Source organism: Carlito syrichta, unplaced genomic scaffold (assembly GCF_000164805.1).
Source record: "Carlito syrichta isolate Samal-C Ts95f unplaced genomic scaffold, Tarsius_syrichta-2.0.1 Scaffold137883, whole genome shotgun sequence".
In the NCBI taxonomy this organism is placed as follows: Eukaryota; Metazoa; Chordata; class Mammalia; order Primates; family Tarsiidae; genus Carlito; species Carlito syrichta.
In genome coordinates this window covers 145,856-172,843 of record NW_007081979.1, presented here as the reverse complement: position 1 = coordinate 172,843, position 26,988 = coordinate 145,856, and the positions used below count along the sequence as shown (strand labels likewise).

Genomic DNA, 26,988 nt, shown 5'->3' with positions numbered 1-26,988 from the left:
GGTAAGTCCACAGGCATCCTGCAACTTATTACTGTGAGATCCTCTTTCTGTTTCCTGTATTAAATGCATTATCATGTTGTACATAAGTCTCAGTTACTTTTCTGAATATCACACTGGTTTGAGAATTTATTTGGACTGAGACTGCATATTATTCTATAGTTCTTGGCACAAGAGTTACTAATAGGCTTCCACACGCCAGGCACTGTGTTTGGTTATACTGCCTCCACCATACTCCCTCTGTAGTCTGTACACTGACCATTATAACTTATATCCTTTTTTTTCATGTTTTAAAATTGCTTCTCACACTATACTCTAAGCTGAGGGGCAGGGATCTTGTCCTGTCTAAGTGTTACGTGCTTGGCATATGAGACAGTTAATAATTTGTTGAATGTATACACAGGACTTTTAGGCAAAAGAACACATCAATATAATTTGGCATTCCCCAAAAGACTGCATATATAACCCACAAACAAATGGGACAGCTGTCTTGTTTGTGTGTGTGACAAGAGCATTAAGTGATAAACTGTTTTCTCCAAGGGTAAGACAATGCTGAAGCACAGTGAAGATTCTTACAAGAACTTCGGTTAACCCAACAGATCTTTGTAACTCACCTCTGGAGTATAAGAGGAGGATTGGGCTGGCGATTCCCAGGGTAGTGAACATGAATGGTGTGGCCTGTATTGGCTGTCAGCTGCCTTAGGGTCCTCTGACTGCGCCCGATTCCCTGGGTGAGTCGAGTTGTGGAAGAGCCACTGCCCAATGTCAGAGAACTGTGGTCTGCATGGCGTACCATCAGTGGGTGGGTGGTAGGGATATTTCCTGGGGATGGGGGGATGTCTGCTGCAAGGACAATATGCAAAGGGGTCAGTGCCAAAAAGTAATTTCTTCCATGGTTGCTCAAGCAGAACAATGTCTCCTGGGCCTTACTTCCTCACACGGAAACCTGAGCTTTGTCCTTTCTCCCTCATTCCCACACCTAATCTACAATCACTGACACTACCATAGCTTATGCCATCATCTCTCACCTAGATACTTCAACAGGCTCCTAGATAGCATCTTCTCCCAATCCATTCTCCACATTACAGTCACAGTGATGCATTCAGGCCCCTCAGACACAAGTTGTTCCTTGAAGACTCCTCTCCCCCCTTTCACCTGCTCTTTTGTTCTTGGCCTAAGATATCACTTCCTCTGTGAAGCCTAACTTCTACAGTTTGGGTCAGATAGCCCTCTACTCTGTGCTTTCTTACCATGCTGCAATGTAATGTCTGCTTACTTTTAATTCCTAATAGACCATAGGAATAGTTCATATGAAGAACGAGGACTTTCTTCTTCCTTACTGTTGTATCCCTAGTACCTAGGACACATTAGGCACTCCTCAAATATTGCTCAGCTTGCTGAATGGACAGAAACTCAACTATAAGGAAGACTGATGAAAATCACAAAAATGCAAAGAGCATCATAAATGCTATCTTGAAATTATCTAGTCCAACCCATTTATTTTTCTTTTCAAAATTTCCATTTACAGGTGACAAACTGAGGCTCAAAGAGGTAAGAGATTGCTTGGCCAAGACAACAGACCAGAACAGTTCAGTGTTTTCTGCCATATCATGCTTGTGGTTTGAGGTCAAGAACTACCCTATCAAGACAGCTTGATTCTAAGAACTCAACTTTAACTTGCTGCTCAAAGGGAACTATGTTGTTGATGGGAAAGGAGGGAAGAGATTCACTTTCTCCCCTGAAAAGATGCATCCTTGATGAATAGAGTGAATATGTTCAAATCCACTCCCCAAGGCCAAGCTCAAAGGTGTCCATCCAAACCCTCAAGATCCAGTGTTACATAAGATTATTGATTGCCCTTTCACTGTAGTGTGCACATGGGTGTCTGATGCAGTCAACCTTGGTTTCGTATTTTTTTAATCAAGCAAATCGACTTGTCCAGGTTTTAAAATGGCTGCCTGTTTACTGAGGTGCAGGGAACAAAAGCAACCTCTTGCTATTCCTTCTTCTAAGTGTACACTACTGAGAGAGATGGATTCAGATATCCCTTGCCCCAGAAGTCAGCATAGGAAAAGAAGTGCTGTCCGTATCAGATTGATTTGGTCCACTGCTTGGCTTACCCTAGGGAAGGGTATAAGAATCAAGAGATAAAACCCAGCTGAGCCCCTGTATCTTACTAGCACTGGAGAACATGTTGTCAAACTCAATGATGAGATCATCCTCCCGGTCAAAGCGCTCAAATCGGACCAAGGGAGAAGCGTTCATATCAGGGTAATCCTCATCCAATTCCATTTCAGAGCCATCGTCGTCATCGTCTTCATCTCCCTCTTCACCTTCATCATCCTCCTTAAGGGAAAATAGGAGACGGAGAATTGCTGGAGGTAAGGGTTTTCTGAAGCCTGGTGTCATGGCCACATTTGCACATGAGGGAGGGAGGCGCTGAGGCTAGCAACCCAGACTGTTGGTTTTCTGCAGCTCTGTGTTCCCATGGAAGAGGTCATCTGAACCAACCCAAACACAGTCCCCCCTCACCTGATCATCTTCCTCATCTTCCTCCTCCTCCTCCTCTTCATCCTGACTATCATCCTCATCCTCGTTACTGCCACTGCTGTCCTCTTCCTGAGTGTGCTCCTCCTCATCCTCAGGGTCCAGGATATTCATGGAATCTAAAACAAAGGGAGCACATTGGAGGACTATACTGAGTAGCTAGAAAACAGGCTACTGTGCAGGCCAGCAGATTGAGTGGAAAGGCGATGGGGTATCTGACTCTAGGAGAGGAAGAACCAGATCTGGGGTGATGTACAGACTTAGTGAGCCAGCCCTGATTTCCTGAGAGTGCCAATCAATGCATCAACACGCTGAGCAGGGTGGCTGAATGTGGAGGCTGGCTATAGGGTGGTGCTTGAGGAGCCATGGTCTAGGACTTGGCCAAGTCTGCTGGTGCCCCCTTGCCTTTCCAGCCCTACTTTGCTATTGACTGCATCCTGTTGGTAAGAGGGAATCTGGAGCGATGATAGCAGGTGGGTGAGAAGAAAGCGAACCAAGTAAGAAGTGACAAATTTTGGGCAAGCAGTAGTAAAATGTTATTTGAAAAACTGGCTGAGGATAAAGTGGATGGTGTATGTCAGCGCATGCAGACAGATGCTTCCTTATTCTGCACATGTGGGCAGCTGCCTCCAGGAAAACCCTAGTGTAGTGTCTGTCAGACGTGCAGGGCAAGAAGGGAGGCCTTTCTGGCCTCGGCACTCTCACCTTCTCGGTTGGCCTGCAAGGTGGAAGCTTGGCTGAGGTTGGAAGGAGCTTCATCCATCAGCACGTCCTCTTGTGATTCATCCTCTCCACTTCTGCTCACTGAAGGTTACAGAGCAGAGCCTTCACTGAACAACAGAGGACTTTCCCTTTCCAGATTGGGTGCGTCTAAAGTAGCTATGTACACCTAGCAGATATCCACTTTTTATGGATGAGGGAGAAGTCCTGGATTCTCTGCTGTCAACTAGCTAGGTGAGCTTGGCCAGTCACTTTACCTGTCTGAGTCTCAGTTTCCTCATCTGTAAAATGGGATGATCACATCTGCTCTGCTGATTGATCCCACTAATTGTGAAACCACAGAGGATACTGGGTGTGAAAAAGCTTTGTAAAACTTAAGAATTCCTGTCTACTTCCAATTATCCTTTGCTTTTCTTGCTCAATAAAATAAAAAACAAGTAACACATACACCCTCAAAGCCAGGTGACAGTAGGGCACCTTTGCCATTTTCCCTCCGAGATTTATAAAGGGCCACCCTCAGGGAATGATCACTCTTTTTATACTCCTGAGACTAAGAGGCGGAAAGCCCCTGGAGTTCATTGAAGAACTGAAAGGAAAGCACTTTCTCACCCTACAGCCTCTTCTAGGTCTCCATGAATAAACACTTTTTTGATGTGCCTGATGTATCATCTACACTGATGGTCACCCCGCCACCTCCCCCACACAGGCAACGCTTCAGACCTGCCACAGGCCTGCAGATGACTTGTGAATTTCTTATCTGTAAGACCGTCAACATCAAGACAAGCAGTAATCTAGGCTGGCTATGAGCCCTTAGGCAGAGCTGAGCAAGCAGATGATGAGAAAAAGGGTCTTCCCAAGAGAGACTGAGGCAAAGGAAGAGGCTATACTCAGTTCTGGGGCTCTCACCTATAATTGTACTGTTCCCAGATCCGCCATCCCTCTCAAGCAACTCATCTATCAGGTCCTCCAGCTCATTCTCAACCTGGAGAGAAATAGAACATATATATGGATACACACAAGTCTATCATTGTGCTAGCACTGAAACCCTAAAAAAAAAGCCAGCAAGGGAGCATACATTTCTAGGATAATATGTGACAGAGAATGTTACAAAAAAACCACACACTTGGTGCTAAAAGCACAGAAACTACCACGTGCTGCCAATCCACACTCAGACTGTCCTTCAAAAGGGTCCATCCCAGTTATCTGATATTAGGTTAGTCTTTATACTGTCCAGGAAGACATGCAGATCTCCTTAGAGCCAGCAGCTTAGGACCACAGGCCCAATTTCTTATCAATGTTACCAGCTTCAGAAATTACAATGCCTTCTTTAGGGTCTTTAGAAGACTGCTGTTTTAATGCTCCAGCAAGAGCTGGTGCTATAGGCATAATGTGGTGTTAAGGAGCATCCATTAATGAACAGAGCCAAGTAAATAAAAGACCCTGGGCCCAAAGGCCTCAGGCCAGCTTTCTGCTTCAACATTTCACCTGTGCCTAAGTTTTCTGGTTTGGATCTATACCATTTCATAGTACATAATATCCTGGCCCTACCCCCACCCCTCCTTTAATACAATTCAAACACATTTACTGAGTATCTACTAAGCATATCATCCACGATCCTCTGCAAAACAGACAGCATTGAGGCAAGGATCTAAAGTACTCGCCCACCCACACCACCTGGGGGTTTGGTTTAGTCCCACAATAGGGAAATGCTGGGTGATCTGCCTCCCTACCTGCATCTCTTGTGAACTGAGCACCTCAGGCTGCCCAGCAATCACCACTGAGTCGGTTTCAGCCTCCCCATCCATGATATCCCCATCTGCCACCTCTGTCTGAGTGACATCATGATCCTCCTCCTGTACTTCTGCTTCCCCAGGCTCGCCTGAAACAATCAACCAACCAGCAAAATAATCAAAGGGTGCCTATGTGCTGGGCACCACGAGGCAAGCGCAGACAATAAGGCCCTTCCTTGGGCAAGTTTACAAGTTCTCAGAGAATAAACGAATGGGTGACAAAGGAAAAGACAAGGCTACGTGTGAGGATAGCCAAACAAGGCTACAATCTGAAGGAATTATTTGTGGGGCAGATTCCCACACAACTATGACAGATCTCTGGAAGGCCAGCAAGTTCCCAGGGAAACAATACCATACCAGAACAGTTGTGATCCCAGGCCCGTAAAGCAACTATTCCCACACCTCCAGCTCTCCAGTCCATTGGCTCTGATTCCCTACCTGGGTCCTGCTGGTTGCTATTGGAGTCCTGAGAGGCTCCTTGGGCATCCTGCTCAGACTTGCTCTTGTTAGAAGCACTTTTGCTGCCAAAAAGGCTACTGGGCTGGTTCACAATCCGGGAAAGTGTTTCCAAAGGCTTTAGAGCAGCATTGACTGTGTTGGCCATATTGGGACTGAAATAAAGAAAAAGAGATGGATTGAGCACAGAAATACTAGGTGTGTTTTCTAAATGGCACTAAGGTTCCCACAACAGAAGCTAAGAGGCAAAGGGCCACAAGGCCACAGAACCAACATTCTGCTCATTGCTTAGAAGAAAAAAGTGTTAGACTTAAAGGTCTTCAAGGAACCCACCCCAAAAGCAAGGGTTAAATCAATGCCATAGTTCATGGGGCTGTAGTAAGCATGTGAGGAAAAAATTCATGACTGGAAGCCAGAATGTGTGGATGATTACATGCAAGTAACAAGTCACTTCTCAGACACATCCAGGCTTTGTTAAAACAAAACAAAATAAAACAAAACACCAGCTTCAGTCCCCCAATCTTAAAAGCTTTGGAACATGACCAAAGTTTTAAGCTCCGTGGATTTAAAAATATACTCTGCAGGGCTTCCTAGGAGTTAGTAAAAGCAAATGTCATAAAGTGTGTGAGGCCAAGTAGGCTCCCACAAAAACCAGAATGGCTCTGTTTTTATCCGTTTCTTTCTTGCTTGCTTTTTTTTTGAGTTGGAGTCTCACTCTGTCGCCCAGACTGGAGTGCAGTGGCCGCTCCCAGCCACCGCAGCCTTGACCTGCTGGGCTCCGGCGATCCTTCCGCCTCAGCCTTCCAAGTAGCCAGAATTACAGGCGTGTGCTACCATGCCTGGGTAATTTTTGATTTATTGTAGAGACGAGGTCTTGCCAAGTTACCCGGGCTGGTCTTGAACTCGTGGGCTCAGGCAATTCCTTTGCCTTGCCCTCCCGAAGTGCTGGGATTACAGGCTGAGCCACTGAGCAAGCCCAGCTTTTATCTGTTTTATATATGCACGCCCCTTAGAACCCAGACAGTGGTCTCTGATACCATCTCACACTAAAAGGAACCAAGACTCATCAGAACAACTGATCCCAGATACAAGGCAAAGAGGGTACAAAGTGAGCCTGGGATATCTCATTGTGCCAAAAGACTTTCAAAAATTAATGGGAAAAATTAATGAGATAGTTACCACAGACCCAAAATTTGAGTAACTAAAAGAATAATGATTGTAATAAATTATAACATGCTGAATATATAAAAATTGGATCTGCAAGGATACAAAAGTAGAAAGGAGTTCTTCATTACAGAAGAATGCCAGCTGATAAATAACAGGATAATCAGAAAAACATCACTTTGTAACCAGCAATGTTAACTGATCCAGACAAGGATCATCAATGAAGGTAAAAATATACCGAGTTAAAAATCTTCAGGGTGTGGAATATTCACACCACTTTCACATGGTCTCAGAGAATCACTTCACAGATAACATTAGTTTCAAGGTAGAAATCTAACAGACAATATCCTATGCGATCAAATTATGTGTTTCCTGATGTGATGTGAGAAGGGAAAGTATCATCTATATAGTGTAGTATTTTTGCCAAAAATGTTTAACTCTACCCTAACCATAAGGGAGTAATTACATAAATGTAGACTGTGAGACAGTCTATAAGACATCTAGCCTGGATTCATCAAATAGCCAAATGTCATAAAAAACAAGAGATATATGACAACCAAATGTAATGTATGATGCTTACTGAATCCGGGATCAAAACACTGTCCCTAAAGCTATAATTGGCAAATATATGGAGTATCTGAATATTAAATATATACTGAGTATCATTACATTGATGGTAAGTTTCTTGGATATGATAATGGAATTCTAGCCATGTAAGAGGATGTTTGTTCTTAGGAGACATATACTGAAGTATTTAGAGGTTACATTTCATGTTGTCTGCAACTAATTTCAAACAATTCAGCACCTGAAAAGAGAGGAAGGGAGGGAATAAAGGAAATGGAGCAATATGTATACCACTGGTTAATTTAGGTAAGATATATAGTGTTCATTACATTGTGAGTTTGACATATTTAAATAGTTAAAAAACCCGAATGGCTTGTATCAAAAGGACAAAGCAGTCAGCTTGAAGGGGTTCCACAAGCCAAAGATGTAATAACTTGAGCATGAAAAAAAAATGACTGCAGTGATCCAAATAATTCAATCACTCAGTTTAAAAATCGATGAAAATTCAGAAAGCCATAATACTATTTAGAAAACAGAAAGCTAGGAGAAAACATATAAATGAGGTGGTGATTAAACATATTTTTGACTTTGTGTAAGTTTTTGTTCTACCTTTTTAGTAGAAACTGTATTTCAGCATAACCAGTCTTTCCCTTTGGGATTAACTCAGAAAAATGCCAGTTAATAATGTAGAAAAAAAGCAGACCCTGAACAACTATCCTAATACTAAAAGAAAGGGATTGGCAGTAGTGGGAAACTGCCTGGAGGGGGGAAGGGAGAGAAACACATTTCATCAGTAAGGGTACCTAATCTCAAACAAGGTGAAGTGGGGACCACAGTGAAACCCAAACTTTACCTGTATGATGACCATTTGTATACCTAACCCTGAATTGTGCCCCACATCAGGGTTAGGTATACAAATGGTTAAAATTTTTTTTTAAATGTAGAAAAAAAATCAAGAAATTAGAAAGCTGTCATTTATAATCCCCAAAGAAATGAACTGACGCAAGCAGGGATTATCAAATGTTGTTAGAGACTATTAATTAGGTACATAGTTGATAAGGAACTAGATATCTCTACAATGCCAAACAACACAGACTAATAAAGAGGAGGAAGATAAAATCATACAGTGATGATCATCACTATAATCCGGTGGTCATCCTTAGCATAATTACTAATGACTGGTTCAAAGAGATGTATTCCCCATAATATGAGATGTACATCACCTAAGATACACATTTTAGCTGAAAATGTTTTTTTATAATTATATATATATTTTTTTATTTTAAAATTGTGGGATACAGTTAAGGGTTAGGTATACAAATATTCATTGTGCAGGTCCCCTTGTTGATGAGGTGTGGCCCCCCTTCCCCGGACAGATATTGACTACCATTAATCGCCCCCCCCATAGTCTCCCGCTACTGTCAATTCTTTTCTTACAGTATTACAGTAGTTGTTCAAGGTCCACTTATGAGTGAGAGCTGAAAATGTTTAAACTGCTCCAACAAGCCTCTAGATCTAACTAAAAGTTTACAGAAAATAATGGAAAGTAAAGTACACTATAAGGAAGCAAGTGAACCAATTCAGAAGGCAAAACCTTCTGTTGAACAGCAGGCCTAGTCATTTCAGTAAGTTAGTGTCGTGAACAGTGAGAACAAAATAAAGATTAAAACAATCAATTAAGCATGTGTGTTAGAGTAAGAAACTCAGGACAATCAGATGTAATGCAAATCCTCAACTAGATTCTGGTTTGGACAAAAATGTTTGATTATGGAATTAGGCATTAAGTAGGATGAAATTTATTTATATAGCAAGGTAGAGACCAGTAACTAAAAACAAAAACATCCAAACAATCCCTCCCATTACACAATAGTGTAATATCATTTTAGTAAAAAATACACTATTTATGCATGCAAAGAAAAATACTGAAAGATAGTCAGTAAGTTAAAAGTGGTATCTGGTTAAGTGTGCTGTCTTATTTTCTTATTTTGCTATCTGTATTTCTTATAAAACATATATAATCTTCTAATAAAAGGCTATTTTGAATTAAAGTGAGGGAAAGCTTAAAAAACAAACACTGGAGTAGTCTAACTCTTGAGCTTGCAGCAAATGAGAAAACTAAGGCCCACAGAAAGGTAAATGCTTTGCTAAAAGTCACAGTACAAAGAACTTGGGTATCCCATCTATACCCAAAGTTTTCCTACTATACCACAGCTGCCTCCGCATCATTCAGCTATACAACACATTAAGCAAATGGAGAAGAAAGCAGCATGACTAAAGAGAGCAAAAACCTGGGGTTGGGACATGGTTTTACCTGGACAAGTCTAGGCTGTGAGGTACTCTGGCCAGGTCATTAACCAGTCCCTTCTTCAGGAAGAGTCGAATGATGTTGTTCATGCCATTATGCTGGGTCTTGGCCGTGGCACTGCTGTAGAAGCTGGAGGTGGAGGGGCAGGACTCCATGATAGTACTGATGATACACATCACTGCCTGAAGCCTGGGAAATAAGTTTGACACCTCTGTCACGTGAATACAGCCCATTCTTAGGCTAAGTCTTCACTAACTTGTCCCAGATAATCAATCCTCCCATGCCTTTTGTGTTTCCATCTGGAAGTAACATCTAAACAGGTAAGAACTCATTATTGCTTAGGTGGTAGCATTCATTTTCTTTAACATAATTAAAAAAATAATACTAGATAACTTGCTCAACTTTTTTGCTTGTAGAAATACAATGAAAATATCCCTTTGTTTACTTGATTCATCCAAATTTAATCAGTGGTCTGGGTATTTTCAAGTACCAGAATTATTTGAGAACCAGAGTACATGAAGTCAATGTGACCAGGAAGAGAGTAAGGGGATGATGCTTGGGTTTTACCTGGCATGTTTCTCTGTACTCTCAGCCATAGCCAGTGCCCGTCCCAGGGCTGCTTTTACTTCATTCACTAGGGCCACTTGGGCATCTGTGCCACTCCCTGCAGCAGCCAGACTTGCAAGGAACAGGCGGGCCAGGGCAGGTGTGTCCTTGTCTTCTGCATTCTGGGTATGGGGGAGGAGGTGGTCCAGAACAAAAGCTAGCACACTGCAGTCCTGAAAAGTCATGAATCGTGACATTTACTCACAAGCACAATTATGACATTTCATCTACACAGCAAAAAGGTGCATGTACAAATTTTCCCTAAGTCACCCAGTGAGTTATTATCAGGTCCACCAAGGCTCAAAGACATAAGTGAGTAAATAGCAAACCCATATTCTATAGAATGTACAAATACTATCCAGTTCCCACTACACAGCTTACAAATCATCATGTAGATGCCATTTGGCATTTCTAAAAACATTTAAAAATTTTTTACTTTTATTAAAAGAACTTTTTTTAAGAGCCCAGGCTGCAGTGCAGTAGCTATTCACAGGTACAATCATAGTGCACTGCAATCTCAAACTCCTGGTCTCAAGCAACCTTCCTGCCACAGCCTTCCAAGTAGCTGAAACTACAGGCATCACCACTGCATCCATCTTAAAATATTTTTGCGTGTGATATTTAATAGAACCACACATAGAAAATCTATAAAATATACTCAGGGGTATTTGTCCCATCTGATAGGCAGGTAATCGAAAGCCCAAAGAAAAGTCTTGCCCAAAGAATTTAGTCAAGGGCCACGGAGTCAAACCTTGATTTCTAATTCAGAGCTATAAATCTTTCAATATTCAATTAAATTATAATATTTACTGACACCTAAAATGTGCCCACGGTCCTATGCTAGAAACTGGCAAGAGATGAATGACAGCCAGTACAGTCACAGATATGGATATGCTATGCACAAAAATATTTAATGTGGGGTTATATAAAATAACAAGAAAGGCCCAACAAGAAAAGGAAATTAATTCAGACTCTTCTTTTTTCTCTAACTATGATTTCTGCACTGATAATTTCTCATCTTAGAAAGAAACTTAAGTCCTGTCATCATTCAAACAGATTTTGAATAAAATTGCATTGAACGCTTTGGAACTAGATAGAGGTGACAGTTGCACAACACTAAATGCACTACATGCCACTCAATCTCACACTTTAAAATGGTTCATTTTATATGACTTTTACCTCAATAAAGAAAATGCATCAAAGAATTCTAGTCTTGGAAATTGAAAAAAGTGACCTTAATACAAAACTATTAGAAATAGTAATAATTTTTTTAATTTATAAAAAACAAATATATTTATTTTAATAAATTATTTAATAAATAAAATACAAAGTTAAATCTGTTTTCTAAACAAAAGTATAAATAAGTAATGTTATCTCACATTATTAGTGAAAACTGGAAAAATGCTTTGCGAAATGCTTTGGGAAAGCAGCTGAGCAGAAAAAACTTGGCTTCGGAATCAGAACCCTGGGTTCCAATTTAACTCTGCTACTCTGAAATATTGCCTTGGGCAAGTTAGTTACCTCTCTGAGCCTTAAAGAGAGCACTACACCAACAACAACCTTGCAGTACAGATGTGAAGATTATCAAGAGTATTTGTAAAGCATCTATCAGTACTCATTACTAGTAAGGTCACTGGACACTTATAAAACGTCTTAATCCACAAATAAAACTACAAAAATTATGAATACAACTGGCATAATGAGTAAAAGCTTCAAAATAAAACCGAATTTATATATTTAACATATATACATCACAAAGGATTTATGCCCAGGATATTTAAAGAACTCAACAGAAAACAAGAACTTGAATAGACACTTCCCAAAAGAGAAGATTCAAATGGTCAATAAAGACATGAAAAAATGGTCAACAAGGAAATGCAAATTTTAACCATAGTGCAAAACCACTACAAACCCACTAAAATAGGAAAATGAAAAAACACCAAGTGTTGGCAAGGAGGTGAAACAATCAGAACTCCCATATGCTACTGGTAATGATATAAATTGACCCAACCACTCTGGAAAACTTTTAGCACTATCTGCTAAAGCTGAACTACAGACTCAGCAATTCTACTGTCAGATTATACCACCCAACAGAAGTGCTTTTATATGTTCACAAAGACACATACGAAAATGTTCATAGCAGTACTGCTTGTGATAGCTCTGAACGGAACACTATCCAAAGGTTTACAAACAGTAGAATGGATAAAAGATACATTTGGTTTCTTTTTGGTATATGGTACATTCACATAATGGAATTCGAACTACAACTGCACACGAAAAAATGAATCTTGTAAGCATGTTAAAGCAAAAGAAACCAGACACAAGAGTACATACTGTAAGATGCAACTTATGGCAATAGAACTCAAGATAACAGTTACCTTATGGGAGGGAGAAGGGGGTGAGGGAGCTGCACTGAGGCACAGGGGGGGTAGCTTCTGGGGAGCCTGCAATGTTTAATTTAACTTGGATGGTGGTTATCCAGGAAAACCAATTGACTGTTTACTTACGATTTGTGTATTTATGTATATTAAATTTGGATTAAAGTAAAAATAAATTTTAAAATGGCAGCTGCTTTCCCATACTCTATCTGTAACACATACTAGGTGCTCCTATTCACTCTCAAACCCTTTGCCACTTACTAACCATAAAATTATGATGTAACCCACGAAACAAGGCCACTTTTATGGAAGAAACATCTTTGAGTACCCACATTACATACACGGGAACATGATACAATTTCTCAATGTGCCCACTCACCTAAAAAAAATCTAACCTGAAGATAATTCTGTATCAGGATACTTCATTCTTTTCCATAGCTCTGTTGATAGACATTTAAGGATTTTCCTATTATTTTCATTACCAGTACTGCTACCACACCTGGAGTCTCTGCACATGTTTGGGTACGTCTAGATGATAAACACCTATATTCTTATTTGGTTTATTCAATTGTCCTTTAGATACCTTTACTTAGATGCCTCACAGATACTTTTCACAATTCCATATTTTCTCCTCTAACATTTTCCCCCTCTGTTTTTATTAGATACCCACTCATAATAGGAATTAAAAAAACACAAATCAAGAAACATCCTTGAGTCCTTGATTTCCTTCTCCAAACCCAATTCTTGTCCATTTCTATCTTTAAAACATCTTTTCAACTCCTCATTTCCCCTCAACTTCACCAAGATCAAGCATTATACTAATTACTACATCAGATTCCTTACTGGTCTCTCTGGCTCCTGTCTTGCCTCTTCCAATCTACAAGTGCAGACCAAAGAATTTTCAATAGAACAAATCTCATCAACTCACTCCACTGCAGTGAGTCTGATGGCTCCACATAATGGGAAAAAGGCCTAGCTTTTTAATGTGTCTTAAGATGCTTCTCCCTTTCTCATCATTTGGGTTAGCACTTAGCATGTATGGCTTCCTAGCAAAGTATACAACATACAGTAAGTACTCAAATGAAATGATGGAAGTACAGTATAACATTTTAATTATGAGTTGAAAATATTACCTCTTTGATCAGCTCAGACTGGCCCACAGTGTAGCTGTAGTTGGCAATCAGGGTAGCAATACCAACATAGGACCTCACCAACTCTGCCAGAAGACGAAGTATAGTGGAGGTAGGCATTAAAGGTTTGCTGCCCTTGCCTTTCTGTTTGCCTTCCTCAGAGGCCCGGTCCCCTTCTTTATCTTTCTTCCCATCTCGAGACTCCTCTGGAGTTGAAGCTGCTGAGAAAGAAACAAACGCTGGTTCGATTCTGGAAAATGGAATACTGGAAAAATAAAGGCAGTGGAAGGAGAGAGAACCAGGATGTCCCAGGTAGTTAAGTGAATACAGTACAGCAGAGATGCTTTGCCCAAATGTTCATGCATCTCCCTCCATTTCCTTCTTTTTACATGTTCCAGAAATACTCTACTAATAAAAAGTTCTTCAAATAAGCCTTGATCTCTCACCTTTTTCTTCCTTTATGTCTGCCTGGCACATTTCTATCTAGTTCAGCTCAAATGCTGACCTCCTCTATAAATGCTTTCCTATCTCATCTGGACATATTGAGACACTATTATATTATGTGCCCACTAAATCTTATCCAAGCACAGCTCCATTCTGGCAGTTACCTTGCATTACAACTCCCGCAGGTACCCCCCTCCCTAGACAAAGTTCTTTAAATGCAGGGAACAAATCTGATTCATTTTAGTGTCTGATACAGTTTGCCATGTAGCAGGCACTGATGCTTCCCTTGAATAATACCGCCATCAGCCACACTACATATGGGCAGTAAGCCCACTAAAATGAGTTAACCAATATTTCACTAATTATTAGCCTTTTTTGATCTATCTCCAGAGACTAGTATAATATTAAGCAAAATATCTCCTAAATTAGAGCGCAAAGATCTTTTCTATCTAAAGAGAAGGAGCTCTTGAAAGGTCTCATTAGACTTGCTTTCACATAAGATTTCTCTAATTCATCTTGAGTAGCAAAGGCCTCTGTTGACATTGCTGGAAGACTGAAATCTACCATGTAAAGCATGTAGCTAGAATAACATCACTGGCACCAAAGCTCTATAAGCCAGTTTATAGACGACCCTAAAGGAAATATGGGATGGTTTAAAGAGTAAAAATAAAGGATGTTACCATAGAAACTATTACTAGGTTGGTTAAATGATAGTTCCATTAACTTTAGCATACAGAGACCCTATATTTACAGAATACTGAGCTCATCCTTGAGAAAGTTTACTTAGATAAGTACATGTAAAAATCACGCTTATATTCTCCTACCCTCCGCCCAGGACAACCACAGTTTCTTCAAGTTGTCTTAACAAGGAATAAGAACATGAGAGGGAGAAAAGCAAACCATTACCCTCTCCTTGGGAGGTCCCAGAAGTGGAAGTCTCAGTGGAGGCACCATCTGCAGCAAAGACCTGACTCTGTAGAAGAAGAAAATTCCTGAGCTATTATGAATGCCAAAGTCAGTTGTCCCCAAATGAGAATACTCCTTCCCAGGGTACTGGCTTGGGATGCTGCAGATTCTCTTTGGCTGACCTTTTAACCACCATACCCTTTTATACTAAAATTTTTGGGAAGCTGCCATTTTAACAGTGACTAGGAGAGTAGGAGAAAAGGAAAAGGGAGAATAAGAAAAGTGAATTAAGGAAATATTTCCAAACCAAAAAGAAAAAAAAAAAAACCTAAACAAACCAGGGATACCCTAACGTTGTCTTCATTTTTAGTCAACTGATAATTTACACATCAATATTAATACCTTTAAAATTCTCCTAGCATAACCTAAAATTATGAGACCACACAGGCATTGGAAAGGACACCGGAAAGACAGAAGGCTGTTGGAAATGACTTACGTTAATGGAAAAACCTGACTGTGCATCAAAGTCACTGCTCTGACGAGTAAGTGACCGGTACTGCTGGTATACATCATCGCCCATGTCTTGTAGGAGCTGGCCAACCTCTTGGGTCATACCCCCAGGTTTAGGATCAGATTTGTCTGCTAGAAGAACAAAACAAACAAGAAAAACAAAACAAAACTCTTCTATAATTGTACAATGTCAATTCCTATCTAGTAGGCTTGGTCAATTTCATATCAAGTGGTATGACTATTTACATGGTGACATTACTAACATGAACTAGTCTTGTGACCACAGGCAATTTAGTCTCACTTTCTTAAGCTGTCACTACTAAGCTTAAATGAATATGTGGTACTATGGCTCACAAAATGGGAGATCAATAATGGTAGCTAGTTATATAGCTAAACTATTTTGGGAAGGAGGTGATAAGAGATGGGATGGAGATTCTGTGTGGTAGGAGAATCAAGGAACTCTATTGATCAGATTGCTGTATGGATCAAGAGCACAAAACTAAAGTCTCAAATTTTCTTTACTTATTAAAGGCAGCATTAATTAATTTTTGGCAGTTTTGTGGACCTATCAAATAAATATATCCTGAATAAAATCCAGAAGGATTTGACTGGAATGGAACCATGTTCCAAGCAATTCAATCATGATGCTCCTAGTGCTTACAAGCAGCACCTTAACTAGAAATAAAGGTGGACTGGGATGGTGGTCTCAAAGTCCGGAAGCACAGACATGCCTTCTATTAGTGTCCAGTTGAAAATTCAGGCAATAAAAATGTTTTGTTTCTGAGTATGAAAACATTAGAGACTCCCTGGTATTTTATTTTCAACCTCCTCACACAATGCTATTATATCTTTTTAAATCTTTGTTCATTCTTCTTCTTGTATCTTTTTAAATCTTTGTTCATTCTTCCCTCTGTATGGTCTGTATTCTTTATATAACATAACTCTGACAAGTTCCTCATCCTTATCATTCAAGGCTCATTTCAGAAACCACTTATTCTAAGAAATTTTTCTGCCTATCCCACCCTCACTAGGTCAGGTGCCTTGCCCTAGGACTCACCACTACCCTGGTGTCTGTCATAGTGTATTGACAATTAGCTTCCTCAGAGATATGCACTATAAATCTTATTCATTTTGATCCCCAGAGTGGGAACACATAGTGAGTGCTCACTAAGCTGTAAGTTTGTTGAAATGACACAGGCAGGGTAACATACCCTCTGATACACCTCCTGAGGTGGGCTAGCCACATACCTTCCTCTGGAGCATGGTATGCAGCCAGAGCATTCAGCATATCATAAATCACTTCCTTGATAGTATCAGGAATGACAGGTAGAGGTGAGGGCTTCAAAGGGGTTGTCTTCACCAGCTGTACAGCATTAGGGCCTTTAATTCTAAGATTCTCAAATTCATCATCTGAAGCTGAACCAAAGTGAGAAAGAGGAAAAAATAAGTCAATCGTGAATCAGTACCTAAACTTGGTTACTATTAAAGAAATATTTATATCAAGTTTGTGTACTACACAAGCTTGAGACAAGAGGTCATTTTCAACCAATGTTCAAGCAGTCTACCAGAAAATCTGGTTTTTACTTTCCCTAAATTCCACAGGATTGACTATAGCAGGCTTTTGAGTTACAGAAATTGGTTTTGAAATCCAGTTCTCTTACTTCAACAAACCTCAATCTTCTCACTCTTGAAATGAGGTTATTTTGAGGATTAAATGGGACCATACATGAGAAAGGAGCAGCACAGGGTCAGGCACACAGGCTCCTAAAATACTTTAGTTCCACTCACAACTTTTAACAGATACAATTATATTATCTAATACATAGTATTCAAATTTCTCCAAATTTCCTTTATCTGGACCCAATCAAGGCTAGCGACGGTTATTTAACTTTAGTCTCCTTTTATCTGGAAGAGGCGCTTGTGCATTTTTTTCTTTTATGACATTAACATTTTTGAAGACCCTAGGCCAGTTGTCTTATAAACACCCCACAATTTGCATTTATCTAATTGTTTCCCCATAATTAAATACAAGTAAAACATCATTGGCAAGGATACACAGATGACATATACTTCCCACTGAATACATGAATCCACATGTCCTTTTGACCCTCAATTATCACTATTTGGAAACCATTAACTGTATGTAAGCCCTACTACCCCACCAAAAGGAACTCTTTGAAGGGACTAGACTGAATGAGACCTTGGTATCTCTGGCAGGGATTACAACAGGGCAAGGCCTAGAGAAGCTACTGAAGTACCTACTAAATTAATCCAAATGATCAAGCAGCCAATGTCTGAACACTTGCCTAAGGAGGGTCTCAAAGTTACAGTTATCCCCATAAAAAAACCTCTGGTGTTACACAGACTTCAACATCTCCAAGGCCAGGAGTAAGTGACTCACCAGTTCCTGAGCCTCGAGGGGCTGGAAGGGCGATGCGGATACAGCAGTTGGCCACTTCTGTGAATATGTCTGGATTGCGGCATGCGGCTGGCCCCAGTACACGAAGGATGTAGTTGATCTCCCGAGAGCCAAGGCTGCCAGACACAACACCAGAGGTAGTACTACCAGCTCCACTTGTAGCTGCTGAGCGAACAACCTAGTAAAGATAGCGAGAAACTGCTGATTATACACCACTTTCCAAAAATACAATTGCAATCAAAGAAGATTTACCAAGGATTAAAATACTAACCAAGCTCTGCCTCAAAACAGTGGATGACAGCTTTGGAAGAAAGATATATTTGGTCTTTAAATCCCATCCCATCCCTTCTTGATTAAAAAAAGTATAAAAAGTTATGGCGTATCTCAAAACTATCAATTATTATACTGTAATACATATGATCTTTACAGAAATCGGGAGATGTGTCACTATAGATCCCACATGGCTTCTACATTTAAGTGCCAGCTCCTAATTTTAAACAAGAATGAACAAATGCTGTCCCAATTTAAAACAAGAAAGGTTTAAAACATGTAGCACTGATATCCACTTAGTGTGAAAAACACAAACATTTTCTTCACACCTCAAAGTCAACCATCAGTCAGATAATAGCCACAGGAGATATCAAATTATTTACAGATGGTTTGCTTTGATAACAAGGCTTTGAAAATATAGCTATGCTTTTGCTCTTCCTATAGTTACTTATCACAGAAGACACATGAAAGAAGAAGATAACTATTTTCCATTATCCATTCCTTCATGAATTATATGCTTACAAGATATTTTTGGTATCTTAATATTTTTATCTTACTATTTTTCCTACCACGTCAGTCATGCTCTTTAGAATATTATAACTTCGGTATCCTGCCTGTCTGTAATTATAATATTCATTTTTTAAATTACAGAATTAATCTCACTATAAATAATGTGCCATAATCTATCCAGTCCTTCACTGCTGGACATTAGACCTCTAGTTTCTTGACATTACACGCAATTTCATAGTGAAAATCTTGTATATGTATCTTGGCATACTTGACGTTAGTAATCAGATAAGTTCTTAGCCATAGAATTTCTAGGTCAAAGGATATCTTAAACTGACAGTACCAAATTGCCCTCCAATGTGGCGGCACCAATTTCCACTCCTACCAAAAGTAAGAGCATGCCTGGTTCTCCACACCAGTACCTGCAATGGATATTATCAAGCATTTACATTTTGCCAACTTGATATGTTAAGACTGCCACTGAAGTTCCTTTGTTTCCCACACCCCCAACTATAATTTACTTAAAGCTTTGCAAGTTTATCCCTCATCCAACAAAGATCTACGTTTTCTCCTAGCATTTTAAACTTTTAAGCATTTCAAGTTTTTGTTTTTGTTTTTTTGAGTTGGAGTCTCACTCTGTCTCCCAGACTGGAGTGCAGTGGCCGCTCCCGGCCACCGCAGCCTCGACCTGCTGGGCTCCAGCAATCTTTCTGCCTCAGCCTTCCGAGTAGCCGGAATTACAGGCATGTGCTACCACGCCCAGCTGATGTTTTGATTTATTGTAAAGGTGAGGTCTCGCTGCCCAGGCGGGTCTCGAACCTGCGGGCTCAGGCAATCCACTCACCTCAGCCTCCCAAAGGCGCGGGATTACAGGCTGAGCCACCAAGCCTGGCTAGGCTTTTGTTTTTTAACAGAGACGAAGTCATACTATGTTGCCCAGGTTGTTCTCAAACTCCTGGGCTCAAGCAGTCCTCTCGCCTTGGTCTCCCCCAAAGTGCTGGGATTATAGGCATGAGCCACTATGCCCGGCCTCTCAAGTTTTTTGTTTTTTAAGTCAGAATTCAGTCCATATATACAGTGTTTCTTCCTTGCTTGGCTGTCTCCTGATGTGGATCACTACATACATACTGTCTGTTACAGTTCTCATTCTTGATTTGGCACATGTGAAGTGAAATCAAACAGGCTGAGTGAAGAACTGTCTGAAAAATCTGAGATATAGACTCACATGTATAAGTTGGTACCACCTTTTTGGTAATCAAGTTAAAAAATATTTCTACCTTTTGACCCAATTTCTAGAAATCTCTAAGAATAACAATCTTAAATTTGAACAAAGCTAGGCACAAAAATTGTATATTGTAACACTACTTTAAGTGTGGAAAATACTGTCCCAAGAGAGGAAAATGGAAGCAATGTCTACTAACAGTCATATGATTGCTGACAAGGAATGTAAAGGAGAACAACGATTTTTCTAAAAGTACTGAAGAGGAAAAGCCTCACTAGTAAAATGTTTGCCCCCTACCCCTTCACTGTTCTCTTAATGCTTTTATACTTTATATGTTTTTATTTTTTATAATTACTTTGCCATTTTTTCCACTACTTTATAAATTCCCTAAAACATATAAACCTGTTTTCTGATATATACAATGGGTATTTGTCAAGTGCCTATCAGTGTCTGGTAGATCACAAACATTCAAACAGTTTTACTATATTTTTATACCCTAAAATTCAAAGTTTTGAAAATAGGCTCTTGAGTGAAGGCACTCCAGTTTCTTACTAACAATTTTTGGCTTGGTTAAAGAAACCTAGATAGCCAGAGAGGGCTTTTTAGATTAGAGACATTACAACAGTAAATGCACCTTTTAGTTCTATTTTTGTATGTCATGCTTAAGTAAGCTTCTGGACAGAGTTGGAAAAATCTTCTGGGCAAAGTATATGTATATCTAGCTGTATTCCCTAGGGAAGAATCAGAAGTCTACCTATTCTGAGAGCAAGGAGAAAAAAGGTATGATGCAAAGCTAAACCAGCATCTGATACCAAAGACTCACCTTTTCCATGGTATGACGGAGGGTACAGGGGTCTTCAATGATGTGTCTTAAAAGAAGGGTGACCAGGGGGGTAAACCCATTGAAGCCTGAGCTCTGGGTCAAATTCAAGATCATGCGGGTACTCTTCAGTTCTGCAAACATCATGGCATATTTGTGGTCCCGGGTGAGCCTCAGGCAGAGGCGAAGGGTGGCATGCAAAGTGTCTGGGTCCACAGGGACTCCTAGCATGCTCACGCAGGCCCGGATTAAAACAGTCACCATATCTTCTGTCAGGCCCTGGATCAGGATCTCTCCAATCTTTGTTTCTTCCAAGCTTGCCTCCTTTTCAGTATTTGTACTCTCTAGGGCCAAGGGGGTATCTACAAATAGAAAAGTGAGAGTTTTAAACAGTTTAACTAGACACTTATTTTTTTCCACACCTCTCCCTCCTAAGTAAGCAGCCAAGCAGTTGGGTCCTATTAGGAGAAACACCAAACACTAATTTCAAGACCAGATGAAATTGGGTGTGGTGGCTCACCTGTAATCCCAGCATTTTGGGAGATGGAAGCAAGAGGATTGTTTGGGCCCAGGAGTTTGAGACCAGCCTAGGCAATATAGCAAGACCTCGTCTATACAAAAAAAAAAAAAAAAAAAAACCCAAAAAACAAAAACAACAACAACACAACAAAAGGCCAGATGAAAAGTCATAGAGGAGGACTATGTATCTGTAATTCAATAAGCAATCAGATAAAATGAAAATAACTCACAATGAAATTGGTCAGACCTTAAGCCATAAAGGCACACTACTAACTTTAGGTAAAAAATACTCTAAAAGATTCAGAGCTAAGGTCCATACCATTGCCTTTATTTTCTTTACGTTTGATATCCATTTCTTTGCTTTCTTCCAGTGTCTTCTCTAGTTCCTGTCCATTGCTGTTTTTTGAGTTTTTATTCAGCCGTGGTACCCTGAGGAGAGTCAGCATCACAGGGCGCCGGTTCCCTGTCTCTTCATTAACCTAGGAATTCAAGCAGACAAAACAAAAACAAACTCCAAAAAACTCTGCCAAAAAGGAATTATAAAGGTGAAGGAGGGAAGAGACACCTTCCAGGTAAAATGGTGCAAATATGAAGGGACCCTAGCAATTTATCTCATCTTTACCATTTACAGAGAGAGATCCCAAAGGTCTCCAGAAGAAAGTGGCATATACAAGGTCCTATAATAAGCTGTAAACTGTCCGATAGAGTAGACACCATCCCTAACCACTCATTTAATCCCTGACTGAACACTTAAAATAATTTCCTGGAGGGACAGTATCAAACTGTCACAGACCCAAGGTCTAACCACTGACCTTAGGAAGACTTGGTTCTCTCAAATCTATGGTTAATTTAGTAACGGTAATCTTGTTGCTTGTAACACATTAGGAATGTTGGTTCAGAAAGAAAAACAAAAGACACATCCAGCACCTTCTCCTCTTTTTCACGTTTGCAGCACTGGGTGAACACGTACCTGCACCATTGTAGTAAACTGGACGGTGTATCTTCTTCGGCCAGCAGTAAATCGCACACTTGTCTCTCCAGATTTCCAGGCAGAATCAATAGTGCTGTTGTTGCTTGCACTGTAACTACACCAACGCCCAGAGCGATCATCAAACCAGCGCCAGTTGTTGCAGTTGGATTGTAGGTACTAAATATAAAAGCACAAAGTTTCTTTGTATTTCCTTCAGAGTTGACTTTTGGAAGAAATAGTAACTTAGTGTTCACTGCTAAAATTCACCCAAATAAAAACAAATATACTAGACATCTAATAACTTTTGAAAACTGAGAGAGAAGTTTTCATATTACATTTATTCTCACATTCCTTAGCCTCTCTTATAGCTATGGTTTAAATATGTCCTTCCAAAGTCCATGTGTTGAAAACTTCATCCCCAATTTAACAGCATTGGGAGGTGGGGCCTAATAAAAGATGATAAGGTCATGAGGAATCTGCCCTCATGAATGGATTAATGTCCATGGGAGTGGATTGGTTATAATGAGTTTGGCCCCCTCTTTCTCTCTTGCCTTTTTACCCTGTCATGGGATGATATAGCTCATAGATCCTCACCAAAGGGAATCCTTGGATCTTGGATTTCCGAGCCTTTAGAACCATGAGTCAAATAAACTTCTATAGTTTATAAATTACCCACTCTGGTATTCTGTTACAGCAACAGCAAAATGGACTACAACATTTTCCTTAGGCAAAAAGCCATCTACCTTCCTGTCTTGCTATCCTTTACTTTCCTTTTGTTTTCCCGCCAAAAGGAATGTTCATTTGAGATACACCAAAAGTTCTGTTTCTAAGAAGATACCAAGATAATGTGACACAATAATCTTCATCTAAGCAACATCTGCTTTTGGAAGGATTGCTGCATACTGAGTCCTTCATGTAATAAGAGAGCCATTCGTCCTCCAGAGATAGCATGCGTCTTTAACATTTACTTCCAGGGTAAGTTCTTGGGGCCTTAAGCAGGCAGCTCTGTAAGAAAATATTTTAAACTCCCTACTCAGAAGAGAAACCCAGCTAGGAAGAATCCTCGAAAGATTTATACTTTGGTCAAAGACCTTTACATCCTTCACTACTCTCCCGCATTATTTTTTGGTCTACGCTTGCTTTAAGAAGCTAAATTATCCTGCCAATCACATGCACTACATTACACACCTTAGTCATCTGGGCTCTCCTTTTTGAGGAGATCGCTGTCTTTTCATAGAAATCAATCAGGAGCAACACTGGGGTGATCCACCTATAAAAGAGGAATTTTTTTTTTTCTGGGTAAGTCAGAAATCTGTACAAATTGGGGAAATATATCTTGATTTCATCAGGCACTTCCACAATTTTTAGACCACAAAAAGTATCTAAGATTTGCCCCATACATGGGCTAGAAAGGTACCTAATACAGGCCCTAAGCTCAAGAGTCCAAGTCCCAAGGGAACAGAAATGAAACCAGGATAAATATGGGGTCACTCACTTTGGGGTCTGAACCTCTTTTTGCTCCTTGGCGGCCTGGAGGCAGGGCTGAACCACTTCCAAGAGTTTGATTAGGACATTAAGGATGCCACTCGATTCAACCACCCAAGCACAAGGCAGCTTCAACTCCTAATTGATTAATCAAAAAAAAAATAAAACAGATATCAACTTCTACTCAGTATTAAATATTAGCACAGTATAGGGGAACATAGGGGTGAACAGAAACAGAATCAGTTGACTTCAAATTCTAACTCTTACTACTTACCAGCAGTGTAATATGAGGTGAGTTACTTACATTTCCTAAGCTTTGGTTTCCTCATGGGTCAAAGGGATTAATAATTTCTACCTTCAGAGTAACTGTGATTGTTAATTGAGATTTTATATATAAAGCGCACAGCACAGTGCCTGACATATTAACATATGCTTAATACAGAAATGGTTGTTAATATCTTCAGGAACTGTCACCTAGGGTATGCAGCCTTAACTATGCTGAAGTTGTAAGGAAGCTTTATAATCGTTTAAGAAAAAATGGAATAATTAAACACTGTGAATGATTTCTCTTACTGGGGCTACACTAAGGTGTTACTTTTATTTATTTATTTATTTTTTGAGTTGGAGTCTCACTCTGTCGCCCAGACTGGAGTGCAGTGGCCGTTCCCGGCCACGGAAGCCTTGACCTGCTGAATGCCAGCAATCCTTCCGCCTCCGCCTTCCAAGTAGCTGGAACTACAGGCGCGCGCTACCACGCCCAGCTAATTTTTGATTTATTGTAGAGATGAGGTCTCGCCAACTTGCCCAGGCGGGTCTCGAACCCGCGGGCTCAGTCAATTCACTCACCTCAGCCTCCCAAAGCATGGGATCACAGGCTGAGCCACCGAGCCCGGCTTAAGGTGTTACTTTTGATAGGACATCACTGGAAGGAAATGTCCAATAACAGGTAATTATTTAAATAAGTTAGAGAACATAAAAAAGACGGAATAATGTGTACACGACATCAGGAAATAGTCATAATGTAAAACTGAAAAGAACATAAAACCTTAGTCTTATCCCAATTGTTTAAATGGATAGAAAGAGGACTAGAAGAAAATACAACTGTTACTTGTGATTTTTTTAGATGGAGGCCCATGAATGATTTTCTCTTTATATTATGTTGCTGAAGATGCCCAGCATTCAGACTTTGAAATCTTTCCCACAAGTATCTAACTATAAGGTACTATAAGAGTTATCAATACCATCATGAAGGAAAGCCCCAAGACAGTAGGTAAACAGTTTGACACTTATATTGGACTTTATCCTGAGTTGTTGCACGTGAAAGATTTACTCCATTAAGTTCAAGTTTTACTATTAAACATGACGAATTACAAATGAAGAGTCACTTTTCCAAAGTTCCTAAGTTGACTGGAACAAGAACATGTCTTACCCAAACCACTCTCTTGCCTCAAATAATTTGCTGAGCGATGAGGTAAGGAAAAGAGAGAGAAATATGATTCTATCTGATGTCTACCACCCTCAACACTGATCACGCCTAATTTTCATGACCTTCTCCACTATGTGGCTGCCAGTTACATTTTCTCAGATAGGCAAAAATATTCCATGACCAAGTTATGACAGCTATTTTAATATCCTTCTTTTAAACTACCATCCCACACAATACTTCAGGACGCAATTCAATTAATGCTTGCTCTGAGAAGCCCTTCTCACATTAGTCAGAAAGTATGTATATACCCTTCCTAGACTCAGATAAAATTGTCGACACCATTCACTTGGCACAAAATGCTGCAATATGCATTTAATTATGTACATTTTTGCCTATTAGAAACTGAGCTTATGAAATGCAGGGATCATGCCCTACATGTCTCTTCTTCAATGCCTTATATTCATTGAAGTAGGTGTTCTTCTTCAATGAATTAATTAAAGGCCCAAAAGATCAAACTCTTACCTCAAAAAGTAGCGTTAAAAGCAAGATTCTAGTAGCCAAATTGGAGGCCTGGGGTAGGGTGGCCATCTGACTGATCCACTCTGATACAGTCTTTGTGTCACTTGTTGTCAGGGGAAGAGCAGCTTTGATCAATACATCAGCAGCTTCCCACACCTAGAAAAGCAAAAAAGTGGCTAAGTCAGAGTAAGATAAGATCTGTGAAAACATTCTCAACGTTTTAAAATATTCCCTCCACCCCCAACACACTCAGTGAAGAAAGGCAGGTAAATAGTAACATATCTGACAAGGATTTAGTGTCTGTGTCAAAAGAAGATGTATGCTACTATAAAGGATCACCACTAAACAATTACTTTCTTTTGTTTTTGAGTTGGAGTCTCACTCTGTCGCCCAGACTGGAGTGCAGTGGCCGCTCCCGGCCACCGCAGCCTCGACCTGCTGGGCTCCGGCGATCCTTCCGCCTCAGCCTTCCAAGTAGCCGGAATTACAGGCCTGTGCTACCACGCCTGGCTGATTTTTTTATTTATTGTAGAGATGAGGTCTCGCTGCCCAGGTAGGTCTCAAACCTGTGGGCTTATGCAATCCACTCACCTCAGCCTCCCAAAGCCTGAGCCACCAAGCCCAGTTTGCTCAAAGTTTTTACACAACAAAAGAGAGATGTGTTATGATTTTAGGGCTTCTTTCAAAGTTCAAAAATAAGATCCAGGCATAAGATAGATGGAAATTAAAGATGAGCATTATTACTGATAAAACGTTGTACATTAGGATGGAACATTAATTTGAAGTTTGTGGATTTCCATTATCTTCCTTTTATATTGAAATTTTTAATAAAACCTAAGCTACTGAACGCAGTAAACCTGTCACATAAAAAAGAGAAAAATTTTGGCACCTTTGAAGAACAGAGGGCAGAGTTATATAGAGCATACTGTTTTTCTACAGATCTTATCAATTGGAAAAGTGAATCCCATCTTGAGGAGGTGTTCTTCTTGTACTTTTTCCTTCCTGGTGAGCAAAGTGAAGTATCCCTTCCCTTTATGCACATTTGAAGATGGAAATAGTATTTCCCAATTACAATGGATATATAAGAAACATTAACTAAAGAAAGATGTGTTAAAATTAACTAAGGAAAAATCAAAATCAAGTCTGCAATTTCCTTGCTTGGATTATTTGGAAATAATCTCAATTAGAATTATCTAGTAAGATGAGTCACAGGGCTCCAAAAAAAATCATGCTCCCTACCTACAAACTTGTCTCAGAAATAAAATAATAGCATTTACCTGATGGCTCATTTAATTGACTCATGGAACTATGCTT

The 26,988-nt window shown here is 40.0% G+C and overlaps 1 protein-coding gene across 1 annotated transcript in view; it reads right to left on the bottom strand.

The window, feature by feature from the left end:
- The window catches only part of HUWE1 (HECT, UBA and WWE domain containing 1, E3 ubiquitin protein ligase), a 133,891-nt gene that overhangs the window by 9,511 nt on the left and 97,392 nt on the right, over nt 1-26,988 (bottom strand). The window contains exons 37-56 of the mRNA XM_021708454.1: nt 25,678-25,830; nt 23,740-23,867; nt 23,433-23,514; nt 22,245-22,421; nt 21,594-21,753; nt 20,759-21,117; nt 17,919-18,114; nt 16,766-16,933; nt 15,504-15,649; nt 15,008-15,074; nt 13,661-13,875; nt 10,111-10,322; nt 9,550-9,732; nt 5,493-5,665; nt 4,995-5,143; nt 4,171-4,246; nt 3,250-3,348; nt 2,530-2,663; nt 2,175-2,343; nt 612-840 (exon numbers count right to left, since the gene is read on the bottom strand). Of these exons, the coding sequence (XP_021564129.1) occupies nt 612-840; nt 2,175-2,343; nt 2,530-2,663; nt 3,250-3,348; nt 4,171-4,246; nt 4,995-5,143; nt 5,493-5,665; nt 9,550-9,732; nt 10,111-10,322; nt 13,661-13,875; nt 15,008-15,074; nt 15,504-15,649; nt 16,766-16,933; nt 17,919-18,114; nt 20,759-21,117; nt 21,594-21,753; nt 22,245-22,421; nt 23,433-23,514; nt 23,740-23,867; nt 25,678-25,830 (3,275 nt within the window). The remainder of the gene's footprint in view (nt 1-611; nt 841-2,174; nt 2,344-2,529; nt 2,664-3,249; nt 3,349-4,170; nt 4,247-4,994; nt 5,144-5,492; nt 5,666-9,549; nt 9,733-10,110; nt 10,323-13,660; nt 13,876-15,007; nt 15,075-15,503; nt 15,650-16,765; nt 16,934-17,918; nt 18,115-20,758; nt 21,118-21,593; nt 21,754-22,244; nt 22,422-23,432; nt 23,515-23,739; nt 23,868-25,677; nt 25,831-26,988) is intronic.